This window comes from Theobroma umbraticum, unplaced genomic scaffold, assembly GCF_002168275.2.
Source record: "Theobroma umbraticum cultivar Fairchild unplaced genomic scaffold, ASM216827v3 scaffold_50.0, whole genome shotgun sequence".
Taxonomy (NCBI): Eukaryota; Viridiplantae; Streptophyta; class Magnoliopsida; order Malvales; family Malvaceae; genus Theobroma; species Theobroma umbraticum.
In genome coordinates this window covers 7,589,296-7,612,567 of record NW_018397261.1, presented here as the reverse complement: position 1 = coordinate 7,612,567, position 23,272 = coordinate 7,589,296, and the positions used below count along the sequence as shown (strand labels likewise).

Below are 23,272 nucleotides of genomic sequence, written 5' to 3'. Positions count from 1 at the left end.
TCTCTGATATAAACCCAAGAGTGCCACAAACTAACCCAAACCAGCATCAGTAAGATAAAAATAAAAAAAAAGCAGAAAGGACTCATATTCTTTCTTGTTCTCAGGTCATAAATGAGAGTTTTATTGCCAAAGGAATCCATTTCAAAATAGTGAACAGTGGTCTTTTCTCTTGTTCTCGGATCAACAGGTTATTGTTGGGGTCAGGTTGGCTAAAACTAGCATTTATCTACCCTTGTTTGCCAGGCATGATCAGAATCTAAGATCGACATCAGACAATTAGTTATCCCAAAAGACATAGTACCGTCCAAGAGGTCAGGACAGGCCTACCCTGCCTGTATTCCATGGGATTCTTCTAATCTTCATACCCTCCATAAAGATGTTTGAGCTAAGCGAGGTGCAGTTGCATGCCACATTCAGCTGAGGCACTTGCAGATTTCAGTTCCATCAAATATTTTAACTCGAATCTGTTAATGAATCATTCTCCTTCACCATCAGGTATTAACCAATTCTTCACAACTTGCCCTTTTGCTATAAAACAACCAATGTTTTTCCTATCAATTTTCATTGGACTTTTCATTTTAACTATCATTTTTCTCATCAGGGTTTTCACTGGCGATTCACCCCTAACACTACTGTGCTTTCCAGATCCACAAACAATCGTAATTTGTGCTGGAATCACACATTCTTCAACTTTAAACCTGCATTTCATCTCCTCAATCCACTGCAGCATTATCAAGTAAGCTGAACCAAGGTGCATGCCATGCAAGTCCAACTTTCCCTCTGTTCCATTCCATTCCATTGCTTCATCCAACACTGAAGAGGATTTAACTAACTCTTGTACCAGCAATGCTTCATCCTCATTCAGAATCTTAACCAACTCCCCGAGTGAAAGTGGAACACTATCCAAGCCTTGTACCAGTGACATGAGCTCAGGACAGGAATTCAAGACAGAATTATAAGTCCTGATTGAGAAAGGAATCTGCAAAGTCTTCATTTTTTGAAGCCAAGGAACCATCTTGGAAAATGCATTGTAAGCCCCATAGGATGAAAGGACCATGTTTGAACAAATTGTGTCCACTTGAAAACCTTCAATCTCCATTTCACACACCATTCTCTCCATATCTTCGAAAAGTCCCAACTTCCCATACCCATATGAAATAAACCTGAACTCAAACAATGTAGGCTTAAGCCCATTTTTTCTCATCTCGTCAACCAAATTCTCAGCTTCATTAGGCCGATCCATTTCACATAAGCTATTCACCATTGATTTATAACCTCGGCGTTTGATATACACAGATGAAGAGTTACAAGTAAGTTCAGACAAGTAAAGGTAAGCATCGTTAAACCCTTCCTTGGAGTTATGTTTGGAACAAGATTCGATCCAATTGCAAAAAAATTGAACAAGATCCCGCTCTCGAAACTTGAGTTTTGAAACAGCTTGAGAAATTAAAGCTTCAGATTCATCGTACCTCCCTTGTTTAGCTAACAAAGCAATCAACTCTGCAACTACCTTTGGGTTCCAATTGTACCATGATGTTTCACTTATCTTAGTGTACAACTGTAAAACAGAACACGGCGACATGTCTGAATTTTAAATAGAAGTGACACGTGCTGACGTGGAATAACATATGCGAGAGAGAGAGAGGACTTACGGGGAAGGCGAGAGCGGAGAGTTGAGGGTGAGAATTGCGGGGAGAGAGAAGATGAGAGAGCGCGTTCAAAGCAATGGACTTGGGCGATGATGCTACGAATTTCTTTATCAACCGGTTAGCGGTTGCGGGGTCGTTAACGTCGGCGGTTGCAGCCAGTGAAGAGAAGAAGCGGTGACCTTGCTTTGTTAGTGGTACTCCTCCACTTTCACATTTGATTGATGGTGGAGTTGGGCGGAGGTGGCGGTGGTTCCATGGCGGTGGAATAGTTAGAGTTAAGCTTCCTATCATCTGATCCTCTCCCCGAAGTGTTTGTCTCGTAACATATAACAACGGTGTCGTTCTATTGAAAAATAAAGAGAAAAAGAAAATAAAAGAACAGGATTGACACGTCGACTTGCCACGCTAGACTCAACGAGTGTTCTTTTACAAATGCTTGTCCGATGATCACCATTCACCTGCAGGCTGCAGCTAGTAACGGAAATGGGGAGATTCCACGTCGCCGTTTCGGCCTTTAGAATCATGGCTCTGCGGCGGTCACTCCCCGGGTCATTTCGTTTCGCGTCCAGTTTAAGATCCAAGGCAGCTTCTTCTAATGCCACGGACTCATATACAATGAACAAGAGGCTTTCCCATTTGATAAGAACCGGCAAACTTAACGAAGCGAAATCCGTGTTTGATCAAATGCCGCAAAGAGATACGGTGACGTGGAATTCAATGATAAGTGGTTATGTCAAACGAAGAGAAATTGCCAAGGCGCGAAAGCTTTTCGATGAAATGCCTGAGAGAGATATCGTGTCATGGAACTTGATCATTTCGGGTTACGCTTCGTGTTTGGGGGACAGTTTTCTTGACGAAGGGAAAAAGTTGTTTGATCAAATGCCCGGGAAAGATTTCGTTTCGTGGAATACGATGATTAGTGGGTATGCCAAGAATGGAAGGATGGATGAAGCTATAAGGCTTTTTGAGAGTATGCCTGAAAGGAATGTGGTTTCTTGGAATGCTATGATTACTGGGTTTTTTCGTAATGGTGATACTGTAAGTGCTACTGAGTATTTTGAGAGGATGCCTGAACGGGATTCTGCTTCCGTTAGTGCATTTGTGTCTGGTTTAGTTCAGAACGGGGATTTGGATGAAGCTGCCAGTGTTTTGATTGAATGTGGAAATAGAGGCGGTTGGAGGGAAGGTTTGGTTCAAGCTTGTAATACTTTGATTGCGGGGTATGGTCAGAAGGGAAGGGTAGATGATGCTCGGAGACTTTTTGATCAAATCCCATATAACCGTGTTCAAAAGGAAGGGAGAAATGGGGAGTTTGAAAGAAATGCGGTGTCATGGAATTCAATGATAATGTGTTATGTGAAGGCAGGAGATATTGTTTCTGCTAGGGAGCTCTTTGACCAAATGGTGGAAAGAGATACAATTTCTTGGAACACCATGATTAATGGCTATGTTCAGATGTCAGATATGGAGGAGGCCTCAAATCTGTTTAATACAATGCCAAGGCCTGATAGCCTATCTTGGAATTCAATGATCTCAGGGTTTTCTCAGCTGGGTAGGTTAGAACTTGCTCGTGATTTATTTGAGAAGATGCCCCAGAAGCATTTAGTTTCATGGAACTCCATAATAGCAGGGTATGAGAAAAATGAGGATTACAAAGGAGCAATTAAGCTTTTCATTCAGATGCAAGCTGAAGGAGAGAAACCTGATAAACATACTTTTTCTTCAGTCCTCAGCGTGTCTACTGGGCTTGTGGATCTGCACTTAGGTATGCAGATTCATCAGCTGGTGTCAAAGACAGTAATTCCAGATGTACCTATAAAGAACTCCCTAATTACAATGTATTCAAGATGCGGGGCAATAATTGAGTCACGGACCATTTTTGATAAGATGAAATCACCAAAAGATGTAATCTCTTGGAATGCAATGATCGGCGGCTATGCATCACATGGTTTTGCTATAGAGGCTTTGGAACTCTTTAAATTGATGAAGAGGAATAAGGTTCAGCCAACATATATAACATTTATTTCTGTTTTAAGTGCATGTGCCCATGCAGGATTAGTTGGTGAAGGTCGGGCATATTTTAAGTCCATGGTTAATGAATATGGCATTGAGCCCAGGGTTGAACATTATGCTTCCCTTGTAGACAATGTTGGTCGGCATGGGCAACTTGAGGAAGCCATGGATTTGATCAAGAGTATGCCATTTGAGCCAGATAAGGCAGTGTGGGGTGCATTACTAGGTGCTTGTAGGGTGCATAACAATGTAGAGTTGGCTCGAGTTGCTGCTGAAGCATTGATGAGTCTGGAACCCGAAAGCTCAGCCCCATATATATTGCTTTACAATATGTACGCTGACAAAGGACAGTGGGATGATGCTGTAGAAGTTAGAGAAATGATGGAAATAAACAAAATAAGGAAGCAAGCAGCATACAGTTGGATAGATCCCTCATGTTGCTGATTGGAAGAATGCACATAGTAGTTGACTGCTCCAAATTTAATTCAGAGCTGTTTATAATGACTAACTGAATGTAAGAGCGATTTGATTTTTTTTCTTTTGGCATTGTAGGAAAAGTAGGAACATTTTGCTTTGTTATGTTCCTGATGTGCTTCTTTGTTATTTTCAGGCACAATCTCCTTTCCTTCAGGATTAAAACAAGAAGCATATTCGATGACATAATTCTTATTACATTGGGTAAAAAGTAACATCAGCAAGCCAGCTGGCTTGAAGAACTTACTTTTCATCATCTTTATTGGCCTGTTAAGCTCTCCATGGACAAGGTATTTAGAGTTTTGACTTGAGTGATTCAAGTCAAGATGCCAAGAAATTGTTTGAACTGAACATTCTGTTCTTATCTGGGACAGAATCCGCTACTTTTCCTTTCTCAAGTTTACTGGATAGGGCACCTGGCTGGCTATTTCATGAGTAATATACTACCATATTGGTGTGGATGTTAGTTTTATTGGATGGTTTCCTTTTTGCTTTCCAAATGATTTGAAGGATATGAATTGACTGTTTAGGAAACTGTTTTTGCCAAAAATATATGAAATCGCAATGATTGGAATCATCACAATATTAATGTTATATTATTCTACCAGGATGATTTTAAATGTATGGACAATAGAAGTGTTTTGTATGCTATGTCAAACAAGTTGAAAATTTTTCAATACTCTTTAAGTAATTTAAACACCTGTTTTCTCTTCATTCATGGTTGATGTTCTGGCAGTGAACCAACTTGAATCTGACAACTTGAAAACAATTAAACTATGCAGACCAACCATTGTGTTTTTATTTTATGTTGTTTCACTGAAAATATATATGGCTTTTCCTCAACTATTTTCATGGGTAAATCTTTGGATAGTAAATTGTATCTGATTCATGCAGTGGACTATCACAAGTTTGGAGCAATTGTTGCCAGGTGGTGCTGGAATAGTTCTGACTTTTCCTCAACTGGTTGAAGGATGGAGGCACAAGATCCTCGCCCGATTAGTGGACCATCATGCAAACTTTAACGTGCCATACATATTTGGAGATTCTGATCAACCTCGAAGGCAAGAAAATTCTATGCATAATTATGATGAGGTGGACTTTCTCCCACAATTATTCTGCTTTGTCAATTTTCAAAAATAGCCTTACATTTTATAGCTTGGAATTGTACAATTTTCCAGCTTTTACAATCTGGCGCTCAGCAACATCTTGGGCTCCCTTGGTGGTTCTAATGAGGAACTGTGTCATCTTGTATTACAACTTGCATTGCTCAAGGAAGAAATTTCTGCACCATGATTCATTATTAACTGTGAAAGGCTTGCTTCTTCGAAATCATAAAGCTTAGCTTGTCTGTTCAAATGTGACTGCTTGCAACCTTTGGGTTTCACTCAAGACATGGCAGAGATTGGTACTTACTAGAATCTGCTACATCCTTTCTTCTTCATCTTCTTCCTTGCCACAGCAATGCTTATGAATTTTGGACTGTCAGATACATGGTGTTTCTATCCATTTTCACATGAATTGCATTACTAGTTTGTCCATCTTTTTGTCATTTTAAACTTGGCATCTTGTGAGACATGGGGACATACTGGTTTCAAATTTAGAAACATGTGATCATTCCATGTTTGCCTTGATGAAATAACCTTGTTTGAAGTGTTCCTCAAGTCTAAACATGTAAAGACACTAAAAAGGTTGGGGCGAATTCAACAATATTTTCTCAAAATATTTCAAAAAGATACTTTAATTCTTCTTTTTTCAAAATGATATTTTTGACTTTTGAACTGTTAACATTGTTAGTCTAACAGTAAACAAAATTAAACTTAATACTATATAAAAATATTAAGATATAAATACTCTTTATATTACTTTTTTAATTTAAGTTTATTGTCATCAAATTTTTTATTTTCTCATCATTTGAGAACATTTTTTGTTAAAATAAATTTATTAAAAATAAATATTTTATTCAATGATAGATATTTTAAATTTGATGGTGATAGATTTACTCACTCACTTTTTGTTGTTTTTCAGAATTGATACTTTGCCTTTATATACTATGCATGTGCAATAAAATAGTTTTTTTTTTAACTTCTATAATTTGGATCTTATTAGACAAAACAAAGAAGATTGAAAGCTATGCCGTAGACCTTTCAAATTAAAAACCACGTAATAGGCTCAATAATTTTAAAGATTAAAAATAAAATATTTAAATAAGATTTCTTTATTATAATTTTCTTTTAACTTTTTAAGATGTAAAATTTTTAATTAAATTTTTATAACTAAGTTAATTTAATATTTTTTTTCAATTGATAATATAATTAATTTATTTACTTTTTCTTGAAACATTGTCAATTTTAAATAAGATTTTATTAATTATAGTTTTGAAAAACTTCTTTTTTCTTAAGTAATACTTATTGAAATTATTAACATTATTCTAAAAATAATATATGCATTTGAAATTGAAAAATGAGAAAATATATTATTTTATTAATTATTTTTTATTTTTATATATTTTTAATAAAAAATAAGATAAATAGTTAAAAATTAATAAAGATGTAAAGGTTAGAGAAAATAAATATTTATTAAGCTTGAGAGAATAAGTAAATATTTTATTAATTATTTTAATTTTTATATATTTTGATTAATCAATTATATTATAATTATTATAAAAGTATTTGCTTGGTGGTTTTACCGATCTTGAAACCGCGTGGCAGTTGAGCAACGTAACTACGTGGTACAATATAAAAACTCTCCAAATATTTTGTATATGAAATATATTTTTTGTTTTTAAAACATGAATAACTCACGAAATTTTTTTTTAAAAAAAAATTATTCCTTTCTCAATAGAATCATAATAATCTAAACTTTTTTAAATATCAAAATTTAATTCAGTAACAAACGTATGTGTTTTTTGTTAAAACATTTCGGATTTTAATTTGGATTCGAAGACATTCAAAAAAATACTTCAAATTGTTAAAAGAAATTATGATAATTTCTTTTTTTTTAAATTAAAATGAAAATATAATAAAGAACCAATAAAAAAATCAAAACTTGTTAAACCTCTGACCGTTGATATTGCTACGTGTGAAAACGTAGTTGAAGATCAAGACTTTTTTTGGACCGTTGATAATGCCATGTGTCAAAACCTAATGGAAGATGAGGCTAGTACTAAATCGAGCAGCGCCGAAAATCGAATACCAACATAGCGTACGTGGAATCGTGTACATATAAACACAGAAGGTTACGCACAGAAACACATAAAAACGCCAGAGGGAAAGCTTTTCCATTTATTTCCATTATTTTTTTGGTAGGAAGATAAAAAGGAGAACTGTAAAACCAATACATTCACAGAAAGAAAAAGGGAATTGATTTCTCCATTGACTCGCTCCAATTCACTGAGTCGCGAACATTACAGAAACATCATTTTTTCAAGGCTGGTTTCGAGGTTCAATTACGATTCAAAGTTGATTGAATTTAGTTGGTATTTTTTTTTTGTTTTTTAAATTTTAATTGATGAGGAAGAATAAAAGGTCAAAAACGAGCGTGGACAAGGCGGTGGTTGATGTTTGGAAACGGGAAGTCGGGGAACTCTCGACTCGGAGCTTCGCCCACCGGCTCGCTGCTTCGGAGGTTTTAATTCTTTACTCTTATCCTGGATAACCTTATGCCTGTTTCTCTCTCTTCTTCTTCGTCTTCCACAAAATAATAAAGATCCTTATTTTCTTATGGTGCCTTCCAATTCTTTTTATCGAGTGAATGATAAGTATATAATTTATATATTGTTTATGAAGTTGGTTCTGGGTAATTACATTTATTGTTGTGATTTAAGTGAAGTTAGTCTTGATTGATTATTGGTAGATTTTAGTTGATTTTTTTAATTTATAACTGTCATTGATCTGGGATTGGAAAAATAAAATGATGGGTGATAAATTTTGAGAATTAGTGATAGGAGAAGCAATGATAAAGATGTCTTCTTTTACAAAGATTGTATAAGAAAATTTTGATCTTTTTCTTTCAATATTTTCTTGAAGCAATTGTATAGTTAATTGAGAAATTCCGCTGTCAGCATTTCTTCTTTTGAACAGTTGTAATTGTTGTTAATCAGCATTAGCTCCTTTTGCTAACTTGTGCCTTAATGTTTTGAATGACTGGATATGCTTATTACATTGTTTTGCATGTTAATATGGGTATAATATGTGTGACAAACCAGCCAGCAAATGTTTAAATGGTGGAAGTAACGAACTTGCTATCCCTTACAAATTTCCATGTTGCTGTTGGTTTTGATTAGTTAATTGTTTGATGTTCCAGGATCTTGTGCTCCGACTTGAAATCTACAAGAAACTTGAAAAGCACAGAGGTTGTGTAAACACAGTGAGCTTTAATGCTGATGGTAACATTTTAGTCTCTGGGTCTGATGACAAGCAGGTTGTACTCTGGGATTGGGAAACTGGGCATGCCAAGCTTTCTTTCCAGTCAGGGCATGTCAACAATGTTTTCCAAGCAAAAATCATGCCTTACACTGATGATCGGAGCTTGGTTACTTGTGCTGCAGATGGGCAGGTGAGTTTCTTATTTAGGCATGCAACATTTTTTCGAAAATTTTGTTAGGACTAATTTAGAATTTCTTCTGGTTAGTGAACAATTTTCTAGACACACCTTGCCCCTTTGAGTGCATATATTAATGATTTTATCATAAAAAATCAACTTTAGATAATTGAATAAACAATTTTTCTGGAGCCAGGCAGTAGAAGCATTTCTATTTCAAGTCTGGATTATGCTGTATGAAAGACTTCATATCATTTTACTTTTTAAAGATAAAATTGCTTATAGGATTTGTATTTATTTATATATTTAATTATGGCAACGGTTGAGTTGGTTTACAACTCAAATTTGAATGAGTTGGCTCAGGTATAGGTAAGCTAATCTTTTCTTTTTCTTTGAATGTAATGTGTAAGTTAAAAAGCTAAGGTTTCCTAATTTTTTTGCCATCTTTTTCTCTACATGAAAAGATTTTAAGTTTTAATCTATCAATATTGTAAATTCTTTGAACTCTCTGTCATATATCCATATGGTGAAAAGTGACAAAATAACAATTTTGTCAAACTGCATAACTTTAATTTTCCTCCAGGATGAGCATTATCATATCTTCTTTCTGCCTCTTTCTTTGTTAAGAAGGAAAATGAGGCTTAAGGGAAAAAAGAGCACTAAGCCGCTAACAATGTGCTTACGCAAAGATCTGTGTATAGTGAATTAAGAAGTTTCAATTCTAACTGAGAACTGTTTCTTAATTGTAGGTTCGACATGCTCAAATTTTGGAACGTGGGGTCAAAACTAGGTTGTTGGCCAAACATCAGGGACGAGCTCATAAATTGGCCATTGAACCAGGAAGCCCTCATATATTTTACACTTGCGGTGAAGATGGATTAGTGCAGCATGTGAGTTGTGTTTGACTTCGAAGTCATTATTATTTCCTTTAAATTCTTTTAGTTGATAAGTTAGGAACATTCATAGGATTGAAGCAAAAACAGTTGGTTATGGAAAACTTTTACTAAGTTATATGTGGCTGAGCTGAACAACAGTTTGAGGAGTTCAAATTTGATTTCAGGTTGTCTGCAATTGATTCTTTTCTTGTCCACTTATGTTTTCTTTTTCTTACTGTACCTATTTTTCTTATCACATGTCTTTGTGCCAGGTAAAGTCATGTCTTTAATGGAAGAACATAATCCCAACTCTACGTTCTCATGTTAATCTTCTTGTATTTTTGCTGTATGCTGACCTTTTCTCTGGTAACCTGATTTTTACCTCGATTTTAATGTAGCTGACTTATACAGCCCTGTGACACTGTTACTTGCATTTCAGATTGATCTTAGGACTGCAGCCGCTACAGAACTTTTCACATGCCTTCCAATTGATGATACAAGGCCAGTTATCCATCTCAATGCCATTGCAATTGATCCAAGGAACCCAAATCTCTTCGCAGTTGCAGGGTCGGATGAGTATACTCGCCTTTATGATATTCGCAAATATAAGTGGGATGGCTCAACTGAATTTGGTCAACCTACAGATTACTTTTGCCCTGCTCATTTGATTGGTGATGAGCATGTTGGAATAACAGGCTTGGCCTTTTCAGATCAGAGTGAGCTTCTCGTCTCCTACAATGATGAATTCATCTATCTCTTTACGCAGGATATGGGACTGGGCCCCAATCCAGTCCCATCATCTCCTTTGTCTGCATGTAGTGAAGCAAGTGAAATGGGACGTGATCACTCAGCCGCGTCAGCATCAGCTATGGAAGCTGGTGAAAAAGCTAGTCCCCAAGTTTACAAAGGACACAGAAATTTTGAGACGGTGAAGGGTGTGAGCTTCTTTGGACCTAAATCTGAGTATGTGGTTAGTGGATCTGACTGTGGCCGAATATTTATTTGGAAGAAGAAAGGCGGAGAGGTCATTCGTGTTATGGAAGCAGATAAGCATGTAGTCAACTGTATCGAGTCTCATCCTCATAGCGCAGTTCTTGCTAGCAGTGGAATTGAGAAGGACATCAAGATATGGACTCCAAAGGCTATTGATAAAGCTACTCTTCCAACAAACATTGAACAGGTATGCCATGTCCTTTTAATCTCTTACAGAAACAAAAATTTGAAGAAGAAAAAAAAAAAAGAATAACACTAGTGTTACTTTTTGGGTTATAAATAAGCTAGCTTAAGACATCAAATGCGTTTTGCCTCATCAACATGCTGTGTGATGCTAGGACAAAACGGTGGAAAGAGCCCACACCCTTTTTCCATATTGTTTATCTCTCCTCCAATAGAAGCAAGTATTTATGAGTTGGTTCAAGATATAGAAGTGCCTGTTACAATGTGGCTTTGGTACTTCAGTTCTTTTTTTAAAAAAAAATTCTGTTGTGATAGGAGGGAAGGTTTGAGATTTGGACTTGAGATGTAGTGACCTGAGCTCCAATGGCTTTTAGTCAGCTTTTCTTGTTTAATGTTTCTTTCAGATTAACTATTGTGTGGTCTCTTTCAATCCACCCATCCTGGCATTCTAAAATATTCATGTACTCCTAGGAATTCTGCGAATGAAATGAAATCTGACATGTATTTTAGATGCCAAGGTAGCTTACAATTTAGGGAATCCCAGGAATGTTTTATTTAATGCCAACACAGGCTTGCTGTTCTTAATTGCGTAATTCACACGGATTGGTTGGCAATATCCATTCTAAAGATGTATGAGAAGCAGAGGAGCTGATCTCTCTGCCGTTACTTCTTTGAAAAAGGTTCCAAAACCAGCCCTCTTTCGTTGGTTGTCCTTTGCTGCATTCGACGAGGATGATGATGATGATAATAATTTTATTGGTATTGATGATGACGATGAGGAGGACGACGATGAGGAGGATGACATTGATGATGATTACAATGATGTTTATGATGAAATTGATGATGAGGAAGATGATGACAATGATGATGACGATGACGATGATGGCTATGAAGATGTTGACGGTGGTGACGATAGTGATTGCAACAATGATGGTGATAATGATGTTGATGATAGCAATGACAAAGCTAAAAACTTTCTTGTCAGTTTATGATGCTAATAACTAACGATGATTGTAATTTTGCACTTTCTGTGTCCAGCTCAAACCAAAACCTAGGGGATGGATGTATCGAGTAACTACGCCGCAGGACCTGATGTTGCACTTATTTTCACTGCCAAGGTGGGGGAGTAGCCCAGAGCGGAATGGAGAAAACTCATCAGCAGCGGGAGGGGAACTTCTAGATCTTGTATGGACATTCAATGCCAATAGTGATGCTTCTTCAGATGGAGGGAATGCCTCTGGTCCGGAGGACTTCTTTAGTTGAATGATCATGTTGTGGGAACCCTGTTTAATAATTGTACATAACATAGGGCTTAAGTCAAAACTATATTGAGTGGCGTTTTACAAATTTTATGTCCACTGCTTCTTTTATTAGATATTTAATTTCTTTCTCATTTATTTATTTTTTTATGTGGCCATAATATTCTGCTGTTTATTTATCACTTGTTAGTGTACTATATGATGCATGCGTGTATATCATGATGTCTTCTAACATCAGGATGCCTCATTTATTAACTATTTTTCTAACATCGAGAGAGCAGCTGGCCTTCACCTGTTTGCTTTCTCTAACATTCTGAAGGTTGTGGCTTTATTTTCCTTTCTGCGTTCATAGAATCTACATGCTTTTCTCATTAAAAGACTCTGCATGCTGTAGATGTGAAAACCGTGTTGATTTCTTTATTGCTGAGAAATTCTCGACGAGTGTGGTTCATAAGGATTACCTTGTTTATTATTAAGAAGTAGCTTTGGTGAAATGAAATTAGTATTCAGTTCCATTCCTTACTTCCTCTGAATTTACAGAATGCTTTTTCTTTGTCCCTATTGCTGCTCTAAGGAGGAATTCATCCATGGCCTTAACGGACGATCCCTTGGAATCTCCCCTTTCCAGGATTGCATCTTCCATTTTCTTTTGAATTTCACGGACCGGCCACCTCATTAGCCCTTCTTTAACCGTCTTGCCAATGACCAAGCTGATTGTTCTTGCAATATGATCCCGCTGAACCACTGCGGTTTCAACCCCTCGAGCAACCTATAAGCAAACACCTACTTCCTTTTCCAGCAGGTGGGAGTTGAAGAACTGCTCTCCAGCCAACGGCCAGCAGATGATGCGTACCCCATGGCTAAAGCTTTCCAGCACTGAATTCCAACCACAATGGCTAAGAAAGGCACCTGTCGATTTGTGCGAGAGAATTTCTGCTTGGGGAGCCCATTGACGGACCAAAATGCCTTGGTTTACTCTTCTTAATTTGTTCTTCGAACCCATCAGGCAGCCATTCATCAGCTTTGGGTTCTTCTGTCACGTTGAAGCCAAGGGGTGGCCTAATGACCCAAATGAAACCTACGCCACTTGCCTCTAAGCCCATCGCCAATTCTTTCAGTTGTGAAGCTAAGATGGTGCTATGCGATCCAAAAGACACAGACAGAACTGAACCAGGTGGATGGGCATCTAGCCATGAAGACAAGTCGTTAAAATTTGAAGAGAGTCTCTTTGTTAACGTGCCTTGTTGCGTAGATTCATCCTTCTTAGCAATTGAGCAGGCTGGTCCTTCCATCCACACGGGCTTCCCTCCCGTTTTCCTGCTAAAATATTTTGCACCAATTTGTTCCAACTCCTTTATGCTATTGAGCAATATAGCATCAGAGCGTAAGCAGAGTAAGAACTGGCGCTCACGAAAACGGAACAGAGATGCGATGGCATCTGTATACTTGAGATCAGTCCCAAGTTGTGATTGGTGAAGTTTTGCTGCTTCAGGAAAATCAAGCAGTGAGAATTCCTCTTCAGTAACGCGTTGGTTTGTGTTCGATGAGAGGGAAAAGTAAATGCCCATGCTGTAAGCAGCCCCAGCTACGAAAACCGAATGAAATATGTCAAGCCCATCGGCAACCTTGACTGTCCATGCCAAGAACATGTCAGAGATAATACACAGGAAAATTCCCTTCTTTCTTTGCGATGTTTAGGATTAGGTTCTTGAAAGGGGATTCAAGATATTCAGAGGCTTCCATGAGACGAACTATGAACTCATAAGAAAGTGTATCAGTGTTTTCTGCTTCTGGTGGGAGTCCATACTCAGTCCCATTGAAGGGGATTTCTGCTAGGTGTATGTTGGTTTTACAAGGGAGTGAAGATTTCAGTTTTTGGATATTAAGAGGGGTGTTGACAATGGTGACTGCATAGCCTTTTCTTCGCCTCTAGTTGCCTTGCAAATGACATGAAAGGATTGAGGTGACCATGAGCCATGAATGGGAACATCACAATGCTTTCTCTGCTTTCCGCGTCATCCATAGCTATGACAGTCACGAGAGGAAGAAAAATGGGAGGGTGTGTGAATATGGGGAATGGGTGGGGGAGCGTTGGAATTGGAAAATTTAACTAAGGAGAGATCTCTTTGAATGGGAGTTGGGCCAGTGGGAGAACAGATGTCGGCTGTTGAGTGAATATGTTGTCGGGGGAGAGAAAGAAGATAAAGTCATGTGCAGAGAAATGTTAACACATCTATCTTTTGAAAACTTGTATGAGCTGGACTTGCCTCGTATAAGCTCGAGGTTTTCTGTGGGCAACTTCTGCAGGTCAAAGACGAATTACGTTCAGCGTGGTGCAGCTGTACGTCCATGGTGTAAAAAGCTGAGTGAGTCTGTTCCGCATCTTTTCTTTCTTTGTGAGAATTCCTAGGTTGTTTGGGCCAGATGGTGTCAAATACTGTCTGTGTCAAGGAAGGCAATCATAGAATATGGACAATGGTGTTCTTTGCGACATGTTGGACAATTTGGTTGAAGCGGAACAAAATAGTGTTTGAAGAGAAAGTGTGGGACGTAGATCAGGTCTTTGACAACTCCAGATTGCGGGTCGCTACTTGGGTGCAAGCTCTATGACCCACAGAGAATGAGTCTGCCTTCAGATTCCTAAATTCAATGTCATTGAGCAGCTCGTGGGGAATCGAAACAAGCGGGTGTTGGACGTGTGTTAAGGAACGAGAATGACGAGTCTCATTCGTTTCTCGAAGGCAGTGGGATTAATGGACTCTAACCTTGCGAAACCGTGGGCGGTAGAGGGGCCGCAACTCGCAACCTGATTATAGAATCTGATTCTAGTAATGTTGGCCGATGATTCAAAGACCCTGTCCTTGCTCCTTGGGCTATGAGAAAATGATGCTACAGATAGAAAATATGAAGAAAAAGCTGAGAGTGTGGCAGATATACAATATTCCCAGAGAAAGAAAGGAAGTGGCAGACGCTCTAGCGAAAAAGAAGGAAGTTTCAGACCAAAACGATTTACTGGAGGAGGTTCACTAGAGCACTCAAGATTTGGAATGTGAACGAGACTTGAGCGGGTTATGCGCCGGGGAAGCAAGGTTTTATTAGCCTGGAATGGAAGTCTGTTAATGCTGGGGTCATTTGTTGGGCTTATTGTCGTAGCAGAACAGTGAAGCACTTGAGTTAAGGCTCATTGGGATGAATGTGTATGTTTCCTCCCGGACCCGGTTTTCCTCTAGCCGCTCCATCTGAAAAAAGGAGCCATAATGCTCCATGCCTTCATCTGCAGCACGTAACGTTAAGCAAATCCCAATCTCCTTGCAGCTATTAACTCCAAAAAAGCACCCTAGACTTATGGTGCCAAAACATACCCAATGTAGTTTCAATTCTCAACATTTTTCTACAGCATTGATACAAAGGAGAAAAACACAACCCACAACTAAACATGTTTAATGTTCAACAAGAAACAGTTGTGAGCTCAATGTTCTTGTTCTCTACGTTTACGCTTGCATGGAAATACAATTAATTATACACTATTTTGGGCATGCCAACAATGTTTTCCAAGAAAAGATCATGCCTTGCACTAAGAAAAAGAACCTGAGCAATTACCAGCAACACACTAGGAATGGCTGTATTGATCTACCTTTGATTCATTTTATAAAAGTTTGTTAACATATGTTAAAATGTGAGAAAATAAAAGGTTTTTAAACTTGAGATAAAAACCCCAGAATATCATAATCTGCAAATTGAACTGCAATTTACTTCATGACACTGCAGCTGATCAGCTGATAAACTTGACAAAAACCTGATAATTATCATGACACTGCAGTGCTTGAATTGCACATTAGTCCAGACAGAATTGAAATGAAATTATAGATACACTAAGAGTAATAATTTGAAATGTTTGTGGGAATTGTTTCACTGAGAGAACCCACCCTGGCTATATATGACTTATAGTTAATCTTACATTTTGTTTCTATAATTAAACCTCCCAAAGGGTCAACTAATCTTATTGACGAACTGAACATCGCCTTTGCTACTCTTTTGCCAGGCTAAGAACATTGGAGCATCTGCGTGCTACATAGTTACAGACTGAGTGTATTTAATTGCAACAATCGAGACGCTCATCTTCTACTAATTAGTATATATCATTACTACTAAACCTCCACGCAATTGCTGCTATTTTTGTCCCTTGAAGTTGAAGGAGCACTTCCTATCATCAAACTCTGAACGAAGGCAATCATCTGTTAAAAAAAAAAAACTCGTTTTAGTTACATAAGAAATGAAGCTGCAAGTGATAGATAAAAACAATGATTAAATGGAGGTATTACGCTATCAGCAGGATCATTCTGCTCTAGTGATTTTCTACTTATGTCAAATGAAAGTTCAGTTTTTGACAGATAGAAGACTGGATCAATCTTAGTTATATTAATAGCTTTTGCCCTATTAACATTTTTCAATCTCCATATCCTATTCGCTTTGGCATTCTTAAAGACGGGTTTAGGCTGCTCTGGCAAATTAGTTGCTGTTGATGAATGCAGAACTTATAACCAGAAAAGGGTTTTTAGCAATGTGACTAACTGTTGCAGGTGCTGATGCTGGTCAAACAGCATGGATAATCAATATGTTCAATGTTGAAACATGAGAAGTTTATTGACAACATATAGTAGCTTACTAGGTAAAAGTTCATACCAATGTGATCGCAATGCACATAATACTAAAGCCGGGAAAATGAAATGGTGCATCTTCAGACAGGAACAATGCTGTATGAACAGAAGGAGAAGTGGTCAATGACATTTGTCAATAAAAGGGAAATTTTTGGAAAAAGGGACGAAAATACCAGTCTTTACACACCTGTCAGAGGACTAAAGATTAATGGAGCAATGATGTTGGCCAAGGAACTTATGCCTGAGATGCATCCTTGAGCCTTCCCCTGATATAATGTGTTTTGATCAATTAAAGTTATGCATGAAGAAGAGGATTGAAACAGGAGAAAGGAGCAAGAGTGAAGATCCAATATGCTAGAATTACCTGCTCTCTGGCGCCAGCTTGTTTTGATGCAATACTGCGTAGCTGCATAATTAATAAAATTCAATCAACAGACATAGTGTTTCAGCTAACAGAACAAAGCTTGCAACGAGATGGAAGTAAAAAAACTTACAGATGGTGGTGCAAAGACCATCACTATTGACAATGCAGTAGCTGCATATGGAACCTGCATGAAAATGTCTTTCCACCCGAAGTTACATACAGAAAGGCATACTCAGAAGCAAATATCAAATCATTTAGAGTAATGAAATATAAATACAGTTCCCAAAGCTTGGTACTAATTTTTGCTAATAGAGACCTTTGGTGCAAAAGCATTATTTGTAAACACAACTCAATCAACATTCAACTTTAAAAGTAATGCTATTAACTTCTCCATTTTATCTGATATGATGATTTTTATTTCCTCAAGGCAGTTGCCATGTCACCTTGTTCCGAAAATCCAGGTGACATAACTTTGATTTTGAGGTTACTTCTGTGTCTAACGACATAACTGACAGAACAAGAATTTTTTCTGCTGATCTAGTAGTCTAGTAGTAAAAGAAAAATGAAGCAAGCAAATTACCCAATCTGACCAGGCTATGCTATAAAGAATGGCCTGCATAACACCAGGTGCAAATTCATCAGTGACATGGTTACAATGTCATCGGCTTGCAAGGACTAAATATCAGAGGGAGTAATAATAAGGGTAGAGCAGGTGAGAATACAACTCTTACGTTTGCACAGCTGACCAAGAGTCCTATTGAAAGCAACTTTCCGTCCCCTAAGGGAGATACCAATAAGGGCATGAGAAACAACTGCAGGATTCAGAAGCATAAAACAATAAACCAAAAATGAGAAAATCGAATAGTATGAGAAATGCACCATGCATCAATAAAACATACCTGTGAAATCGTTGATATAATTCCAGCAATTAGCATCAAATCAGCAAACTGGTTCTTGTTAAAGTGGAAACGGGCTTTTAAATAGTACTGCATGGTAGAAAATTTTTCATAAGAGACCTTAATCTCTTTGATCACAAGATTGTACTTGAGGATGTGGTATGCACAAGCATAAACTTGAACAGACAATTTGATCAGTTTATTAAACAACCACTTTTCATATCTTAATTTTTTGATAAATCTGTAACCATTTGATTACCACTATTCTGCTTCATAAACTGCTCTTAGGTGTTACAAGAAACATTAGCTGCCATTTCTGGAAAAAATAAAAGATTTGAAGAGTTGTTGGCTGTTGAATCATTGATTTTTGTCATTTTCAACCATGTATATTTGGATCATCATGAGATTAAAAAAAAAAATCTTGTTTAAACTTTCTATTTGGTAAAGGTTCACACTTAGAGAAGGAAGTCATACCATTAATGAAGATATCATCCCACCCTCCGCAAGGCTATTGAAGAAAGCAACAACTGCTGCTTGGGAAAATGATGGACTGCAACCATAACTTCATTAATCATCTCTCAAACAGTAATAATACAAGTACATCAAATTATTTTGAGGATAAGGCCATGAAAACAACTTATGCATTCACTTTTTAAAGGAATCTACACGGCTATTGATAGCTTAATTTTACTAGTCCTTGAGATGGATTTCTTTTCTTTTTTGATAGTGGGATGGATAAATATACATATATATATTCACAAGGTTGCATGATTATTATTTTCATTCTGATCTCCTTTTTATAATTCAGTTGATGGAAGAAAACTTCTCGATAAGTACTTATTACAAAGCTTCTAAGCAAAGAAGATCTGAAGATTCTTCGTGAATGTCTAAAGTGCTGCAGATATACCATATCACAACTAGTTAAAAGAAGTTTCACAAATTTTATTTATTCAAAATTTTCCCTTAATTCTTTCAAAATTTGTTTTTTACTGAAAATTTTCCATTCAAAAAGGTTGGCCAGGGCTGGGGGAATCAGCATAGTCTAATGAGCGCAACTCAATTTGCATTAGACCATAATTGAGCTCACTTGACCACCAAAGTGCTGGGAAATATATAGCAAACCTTACCTGCTCTTCAACAAGCTAATAATATCTCCCACGGATGGAATTTTCCTGAATACTGGCATCTTTCTAGGTGCATTACCATCCTTTTGAATGACATCTTCCCCTTCTTGCAGGATTGGTTGTGAAATTCCATCAACTTGATCAGGTATACTTTCCTCAAGGAACATTCTCATGTACACTACTGCAAGCATTGATACAAACGTAGCAACCTGAAAGGATCAAAACAAAACAAAAAATTGTAGCAAAAATTTTGATATACAATGATGAACAAAGATACAGTCTAGGGGTTCTAGACAAGGCTCAAGGAAAAACCTGAAATGTGGAACCAGTGGAGAGGAAACGAGCTGCTAAGGTTCCGCAGACGAATGCACCCGAGCTTACTCCTGAAAGGATTCCAAATGCAGATGCCCGTTGGCTATCTGAAATGTTGTCTGCCTGCCAAGCAAAGACCACAACTTTAGCAAATAAAAGTGTAAACAGCTAAAATATAATACATTTGGTAAAGCCAAGCATGGATTCTAACACCTCTGTTTCAGTTTTAGGGCTGCAACCTAAGCCTCTACCTCTTTTCTGTAAATATTGTGGTGTTTTTGTTAATCTAATGCATATAGTCAACTCTTCCTAAAGTCATTTTTGTCTGTGCTTTAGAATGGATTGATATAAGATGTCACTAATAGTCAGAGGGGTTAGGAGTATCATATCCTATTATAGGAATAGAAGGATGCCTTCCGATATGTTAAAAACTGGCCTGCACTTCATTCACTAATAGTTCAACACTGAATCAAGTATGATGCCGGAGAATATGTGCTTGCTTCCAAGATTACAAAGCAGTTAAGGATGATTCAGGGTTATTACCAAATATGCAAGAGCAAGGCAGTTAATGCTCCCTTCACAGATCATGGCAGTGAGGGTCCTGAGTGCATAGTAGGCATAATAATAATTGGTTGTTCTGCTGCATGCCAATATAGCTGCAAGAAGATAGTCATGTTAACTTTAAAGATTTTGCAATTGGTTTAAAGGAAAATGAAAAGCAGGACTCTAGCCTTTGCCAGTTTCTTAAAGGCAACGGCAGTAACATGATCAAGATGTGACAACTTTTCATAAAGAAGTTTGTACCTTAATGCTCGCATGGGAAGCAAAGGGGTAGTGAACAGCACAAAAGTGACAAGGACTCAACTCAAACTGCTCAATGAGAAATTGGATGCGAATATTCAAGTAAAAGAGAACGTAAAATAGCACAGAGAAGTTAAACTAAAGCAGATGGCTTAATGCACACGTCAATGGTGAACCCCATTCCACATCACCCTGTTAACGACATGCCGGAAGGCATCCGTTGAAAAAGTCAACCAACACTTTTCTCTGCTCCAACCCGATTCAAGGTACAATCCCTGATAATGCTTAATCAGGTTACGTTGGAAAATGAAGTAATCATGAGGTGACTTGTCACCCCTTAACCCATTGGTCCCATACCAATAGGCACAAGACAAGCATGCCATGGATGCATGGAAGCTTACAAAAAAACATGTTTTGGACCAAAGATAGGACCATGGAATGATGGAAAGCAGTCATGAAACACCAGTTACTGTTCCTATTTCGATTTCATACCAAGGGGAATAATGGACAAAGTCATAGGTAATGTGAGCAGAGCTTTTCTTCCGTACTGATCCGACAGATTCCCGATCAGTGGCATCATCAAGGCCGTCCCTAGTCCTATCATCTGCATCACACCAGACCCAGTCACAAGTAAGCGCTTAATGGCACCTCGTCTGGAAGATATTTATGTAATCATGCTGATAATAATGAACAATTACTCAATTAACTCTTCGCTAAATTATTTCAAACTGTGCTTTTGGGCTAGAACCCAATCTTATCCTTTGAGGAATTCAGATTCTTTGGTACCCATATCTAAGATTCCTGATATTTTACTATGAATTTCAACTATGACAATGGGTTTTTCTTCCTTTTTCTTTTTTTACGATTATTGACCCAAAAAGGTATTGAATTTTTTTATTAATTAAAAAAAATATCATCCTGATTCATAACACCATTTGACATGATTTATTTTTTGGGTGTATGTGTGACATGGCTTAACAAACTATAGAGGGTTAAAATTTTATAGCATATAATCAAAATTGCTACTATATTAATTATATATTGTATAATTAATAGACTCCAAGGGCAGAAAATCTAAGCCGCCTTTTCCTCTTTTTTCTATAAATATTTTAGTAACTTTTTTGCAATGAAATATCGTCTAAAGATAAACTGCAAAGGGCACTAACATTAAATTGTAAGTGGACAACATGAAATCGACAAGTTAACATGACCCTTCGTCCACACTGTGGCAAGTTGCTTCATTCATAATTAGGTCTTGCCTTCTCCTCAAAAGTCACGCAACAGAGTCACATTCGAGTGACCAACAAATTCAAATGTTTGTGCGATTGTGATGTCTTTGTGTGCATAGGAATGAGACATGTACAAATCGCTTGTACACTTACCAATTATCCAATATGGCAGTATGCAAGAATTGGGAATCTGTTTGCTTAGAAGGGACAACTTGAGCATTAATAACCCCATGGAAAATATCACCCAAAAGGAAAAAGCACCCGATATTTGTTAGGTTTGATTTGAACGGTAGGTACGATGGTGATCCATATGGTCACTCAACTAGAAAAAACCTTGCAAGGTCCATACTTCTCCACATGTACTACCTTATCATAAATTAACATCGAAGAGAATGAGGTGAACAGTGAAAACCCCAGAGGAGGGAAAGTCAAAAAAGTTAATATAGTAGGATTGTACACTAGGAGTGATCGTGAGAATCAAAGGGTTCTTAATTTGTTGCCAAAAAATGGGTTTTCATAATTTATTCCTAATTTCTCTATGCTGGAAGACGCGAAAATGAGATTGACAAGGAGTGAGGATACATTCCCCGGATTCCGGAACCCTTTAGCACTGAAATTGAAGCAGTTGTGGAGGCACGTACGTGTATCTAAGATGGGAAGTAGAGTTGCATGTTCTAGTGTAACAGAAGAACCATGAACCTCTCTCTCTCTCTCTCATATTCCGTTTTTTGAGAAGAGAGGATCAAGAAGAAGAAAGAGTTTTCTCTTTTTATTTTTTGTTTGTTGTTCTTGTTAAGAACAAAGAAAATGGCAAGGAATGCAACAGCCCAGAATTTTCAGGGTTAAAAAAAATGAAGAGGATAGCAGGAGAAGAGGAAAACTAAAGAGTTGAGGAAAAAACGTACAGCTTGTTGTAATCCAGAGAGGTAAATGGCGAGGGAGCATTCATCAGTACCAGGGCAAAGGGCGAACATGGTAACATCGGTAATGGCCGGAATCACAATGAAGGATGCGAAACCTGACAGGAAAACCGTCACGAAAAGATGGCTTAACGCTGTTAGCTTCTTCTCCATCCCTATCTCTCTCTCTCAAATGAAAAAAAAGCAAGTGCTATGGCTGAGCAACGCTTGGAACTTTTCCCTTAAATAGTACTACCATAAGTAATTACCAGCCTATAAGTAAATGTTGTATGGGTTTGGATCCCCTTTTTATTCTGAAAATGATAGAAAACAAATACTTAGATATTTAGTTTTTATAAATTCACTTAGATATAAATTGATAATGGATTTGAGTATTTGACTCATTAATTAATACATGATTTTTTTACTTAAAAAGTATGAATTCGAATATCTTTTTTAAAATATATATATATATATAAATTGATAATAATATATTTTATGATTTATTTAAGGATCTGAATCAATTATTATTAACAATTTGAGTTTAAATTCTTTAAAATAGTGTGATTTCATTTTAAAAAATTATTAAATTAGTAATATTTGAATCTGAATCATTACAACATATATAAATTAAGGGATATGATTTTTGGATTTCAATATTTGAATAATTAGTTGTAGTATTATATTGATATATGAGCTAAGGTCGAAAAATTGTTAGCTTTTTGGACCAAATGAAAGCAATAAAATCATTAATTATCAATAATGATTTAATTATTCTAAAAGGCTTCTCATGATTCGGTTAATGATCACAATATGTTACTAATGGAACATTTTATTTAATGGGTTATTCGACATCGATTAAATTCCAAGTATAGTGAAAAACGAGGTGGACCACTTCCAAAAAGAGCCTACTTTAATTTTGTTGAGACTTGAAAAAGCTTAAACAAAAAAATAAAAATATTTTACAAAATATCATGGCTTGGTGGAGTAATATGATAATTATA

The 23,272-nt window shown here is 37.0% G+C and overlaps 5 protein-coding genes across 8 annotated transcripts; 2 read left to right on the top strand and 3 right to left on the bottom strand.

Moving 5' to 3' along the window:
• Nucleotides 1-75: 75 nt before the first annotated feature.
• Nucleotides 76-1,940, bottom strand: LOC110418220 (pentatricopeptide (PPR) repeat-containing protein). Its single transcript, XM_021430883.2, has 2 exons — nucleotides 1,653-1,940; nucleotides 76-1,558 (listed from the first exon to the last, which is right to left on the bottom strand). Exons 1-2 carry the CDS (start codon nucleotides 1,938-1,940, stop codon nucleotides 476-478), a joined length of 1,371 nt encoding a protein of 456 aa, XP_021286558.1. The 3' UTR covers nucleotides 76-475.
• A 192-nt stretch (nucleotides 1,941-2,132) lies between these two features.
• Nucleotides 2,133-5,835, top strand: MEF9 (mitochondrial editing factor 9). 2 transcript variants are annotated; one of them, XM_089783735.1, is made up of 4 exons: nucleotides 2,133-4,176; nucleotides 4,273-4,426; nucleotides 5,031-5,197; nucleotides 5,315-5,835. In XM_089783735.1, the coding sequence occupies exon 1, from the start codon at nucleotides 2,133-2,135 to the stop codon at nucleotides 4,104-4,106; it is 1,974 nt and encodes a 657-aa protein (XP_089639861.1). In that variant the 3' UTR covers nucleotides 4,107-4,176; nucleotides 4,273-4,426; nucleotides 5,031-5,197; nucleotides 5,315-5,835. The 2 variants fall into 2 exon arrangements, with proteins under 2 accessions (XP_089639861.1, XP_021286557.1); XM_021430882.2 differs by having other exon boundaries at nucleotides 5,031-5,228.
• A 1,549-nt stretch (nucleotides 5,836-7,384) lies between these two features.
• Nucleotides 7,385-12,127, top strand: LOC110418258 (Transducin/WD40 repeat-like superfamily protein). Of its 3 annotated transcripts, XM_021430932.2 has the most exons (6): nucleotides 7,385-7,760; nucleotides 8,439-8,690; nucleotides 9,425-9,565; nucleotides 9,990-10,730; nucleotides 11,407-11,659; nucleotides 11,765-11,917. In XM_021430932.2, exons 1-6 carry the CDS (start codon nucleotides 7,644-7,646, stop codon nucleotides 11,779-11,781), a joined length of 1,521 nt encoding a protein of 506 aa, XP_021286607.1. In that variant the 5' UTR covers nucleotides 7,385-7,643; the 3' UTR covers nucleotides 11,782-11,917. The 3 variants fall into 3 exon arrangements, with proteins under 3 accessions (XP_021286607.1, XP_021286608.1, XP_021286605.1); XM_021430933.2 differs by lacking the exon at nucleotides 11,407-11,659 and having other exon boundaries at nucleotides 11,765-12,127; XM_021430930.2 differs by having other exon boundaries at nucleotides 11,407-11,910.
• A 357-nt stretch (nucleotides 12,128-12,484) lies between these two features.
• LOC110418259 (UDP-glycosyltransferase 92A1-like) lies at nucleotides 12,485-13,634 on the bottom strand. The gene is made up of 2 exons (XM_089783801.1): nucleotides 12,944-13,634; nucleotides 12,485-12,729 (listed from the first exon to the last, which is right to left on the bottom strand). Exons 1-2 carry the CDS (start codon nucleotides 13,632-13,634, stop codon nucleotides 12,485-12,487), a joined length of 936 nt encoding a protein of 311 aa, XP_089639927.1.
• A 2,125-nt stretch (nucleotides 13,635-15,759) lies between these two features.
• Nucleotides 15,760-22,521, bottom strand: LOC110418547 (uncharacterized). The gene is made up of 14 exons (XM_021431305.2): nucleotides 22,275-22,521; nucleotides 20,633-20,744; nucleotides 19,883-19,995; nucleotides 19,340-19,462; nucleotides 19,031-19,236; nucleotides 18,378-18,453; nucleotides 17,907-17,993; nucleotides 17,739-17,819; nucleotides 17,588-17,620; nucleotides 17,138-17,191; nucleotides 17,008-17,049; nucleotides 16,831-16,909; nucleotides 16,669-16,739; nucleotides 15,760-16,220 (listed from the first exon to the last, which is right to left on the bottom strand). The coding sequence occupies exons 1-14, from the start codon at nucleotides 22,440-22,442 to the stop codon at nucleotides 16,134-16,136; spliced, it is 1,332 nt and encodes a 443-aa protein (XP_021286980.1). The 5' UTR covers nucleotides 22,443-22,521; the 3' UTR covers nucleotides 15,760-16,133.
• Between the last annotated feature and the right edge of the window lie 751 nt (nucleotides 22,522-23,272).

Excerpts from the sequence above, each read along its gene's own strand:
- LOC110418220 (XM_021430883.2), bottom strand. The coding sequence starts at position 1,940 with ATGATAGGAAGCTTAACTCTAACTATTCCACCGCCATGGAACCACCGC. Across the intron at positions 1,559-1,652 it reads TCTCCGCTCTCGCCTTCCCC|TTGTACACTAAGATAAGTGA; the intron begins GTAAGTCCTCTC and ends TCTGTTTTACAG.
- MEF9 (XM_089783735.1), top strand. The coding sequence starts at position 2,133 with ATGGGGAGATTCCACGTCGCCGTTTCGGCCTTTAGAATCATGGCTCTG.
- LOC110418258 (XM_021430930.2), top strand. The coding sequence starts at position 7,644 with ATGAGGAAGAATAAAAGGTCAAAAACGAGCGTGGACAAGGCGGTGGTT. Across the intron at positions 9,566-9,989 it reads AAGATGGATTAGTGCAGCAT|ATTGATCTTAGGACTGCAGC; the intron begins GTGAGTTGTGTT and ends CTTGCATTTCAG. Across the intron at positions 10,731-11,406 it reads TTCCAACAAACATTGAACAG|GTTCCAAAACCAGCCCTCTT; the intron begins GTATGCCATGTC and ends TCTTTGAAAAAG.
- LOC110418259 (XM_089783801.1), bottom strand. The coding sequence starts at position 13,634 with ATGTTCTTGGCATGGACAGTCAAGGTTGCCGATGGGCTTGACATATTT. Across the intron at positions 12,730-12,943 it reads GAGTAAACCAAGGCATTTTG|TGGTTCAGCGGGATCATATT; the intron begins GTCCGTCAATGG and ends TTGAAACCGCAG.
- LOC110418547 (XM_021431305.2), bottom strand. The coding sequence starts at position 22,442 with ATGGAGAAGAAGCTAACAGCGTTAAGCCATCTTTTCGTGACGGTTTTC. Across the intron at positions 17,820-17,906 it reads TTATATCAACGATTTCACAG|TTGTTTCTCATGCCCTTATT; the intron begins GTATGTTTTATT and ends TGAATCCTGCAG. Across the intron at positions 17,621-17,738 it reads TCTTGGTCAGCTGTGCAAAC|GCCATTCTTTATAGCATAGC; the intron begins GTAAGAGTTGTA and ends GGTGTTATGCAG.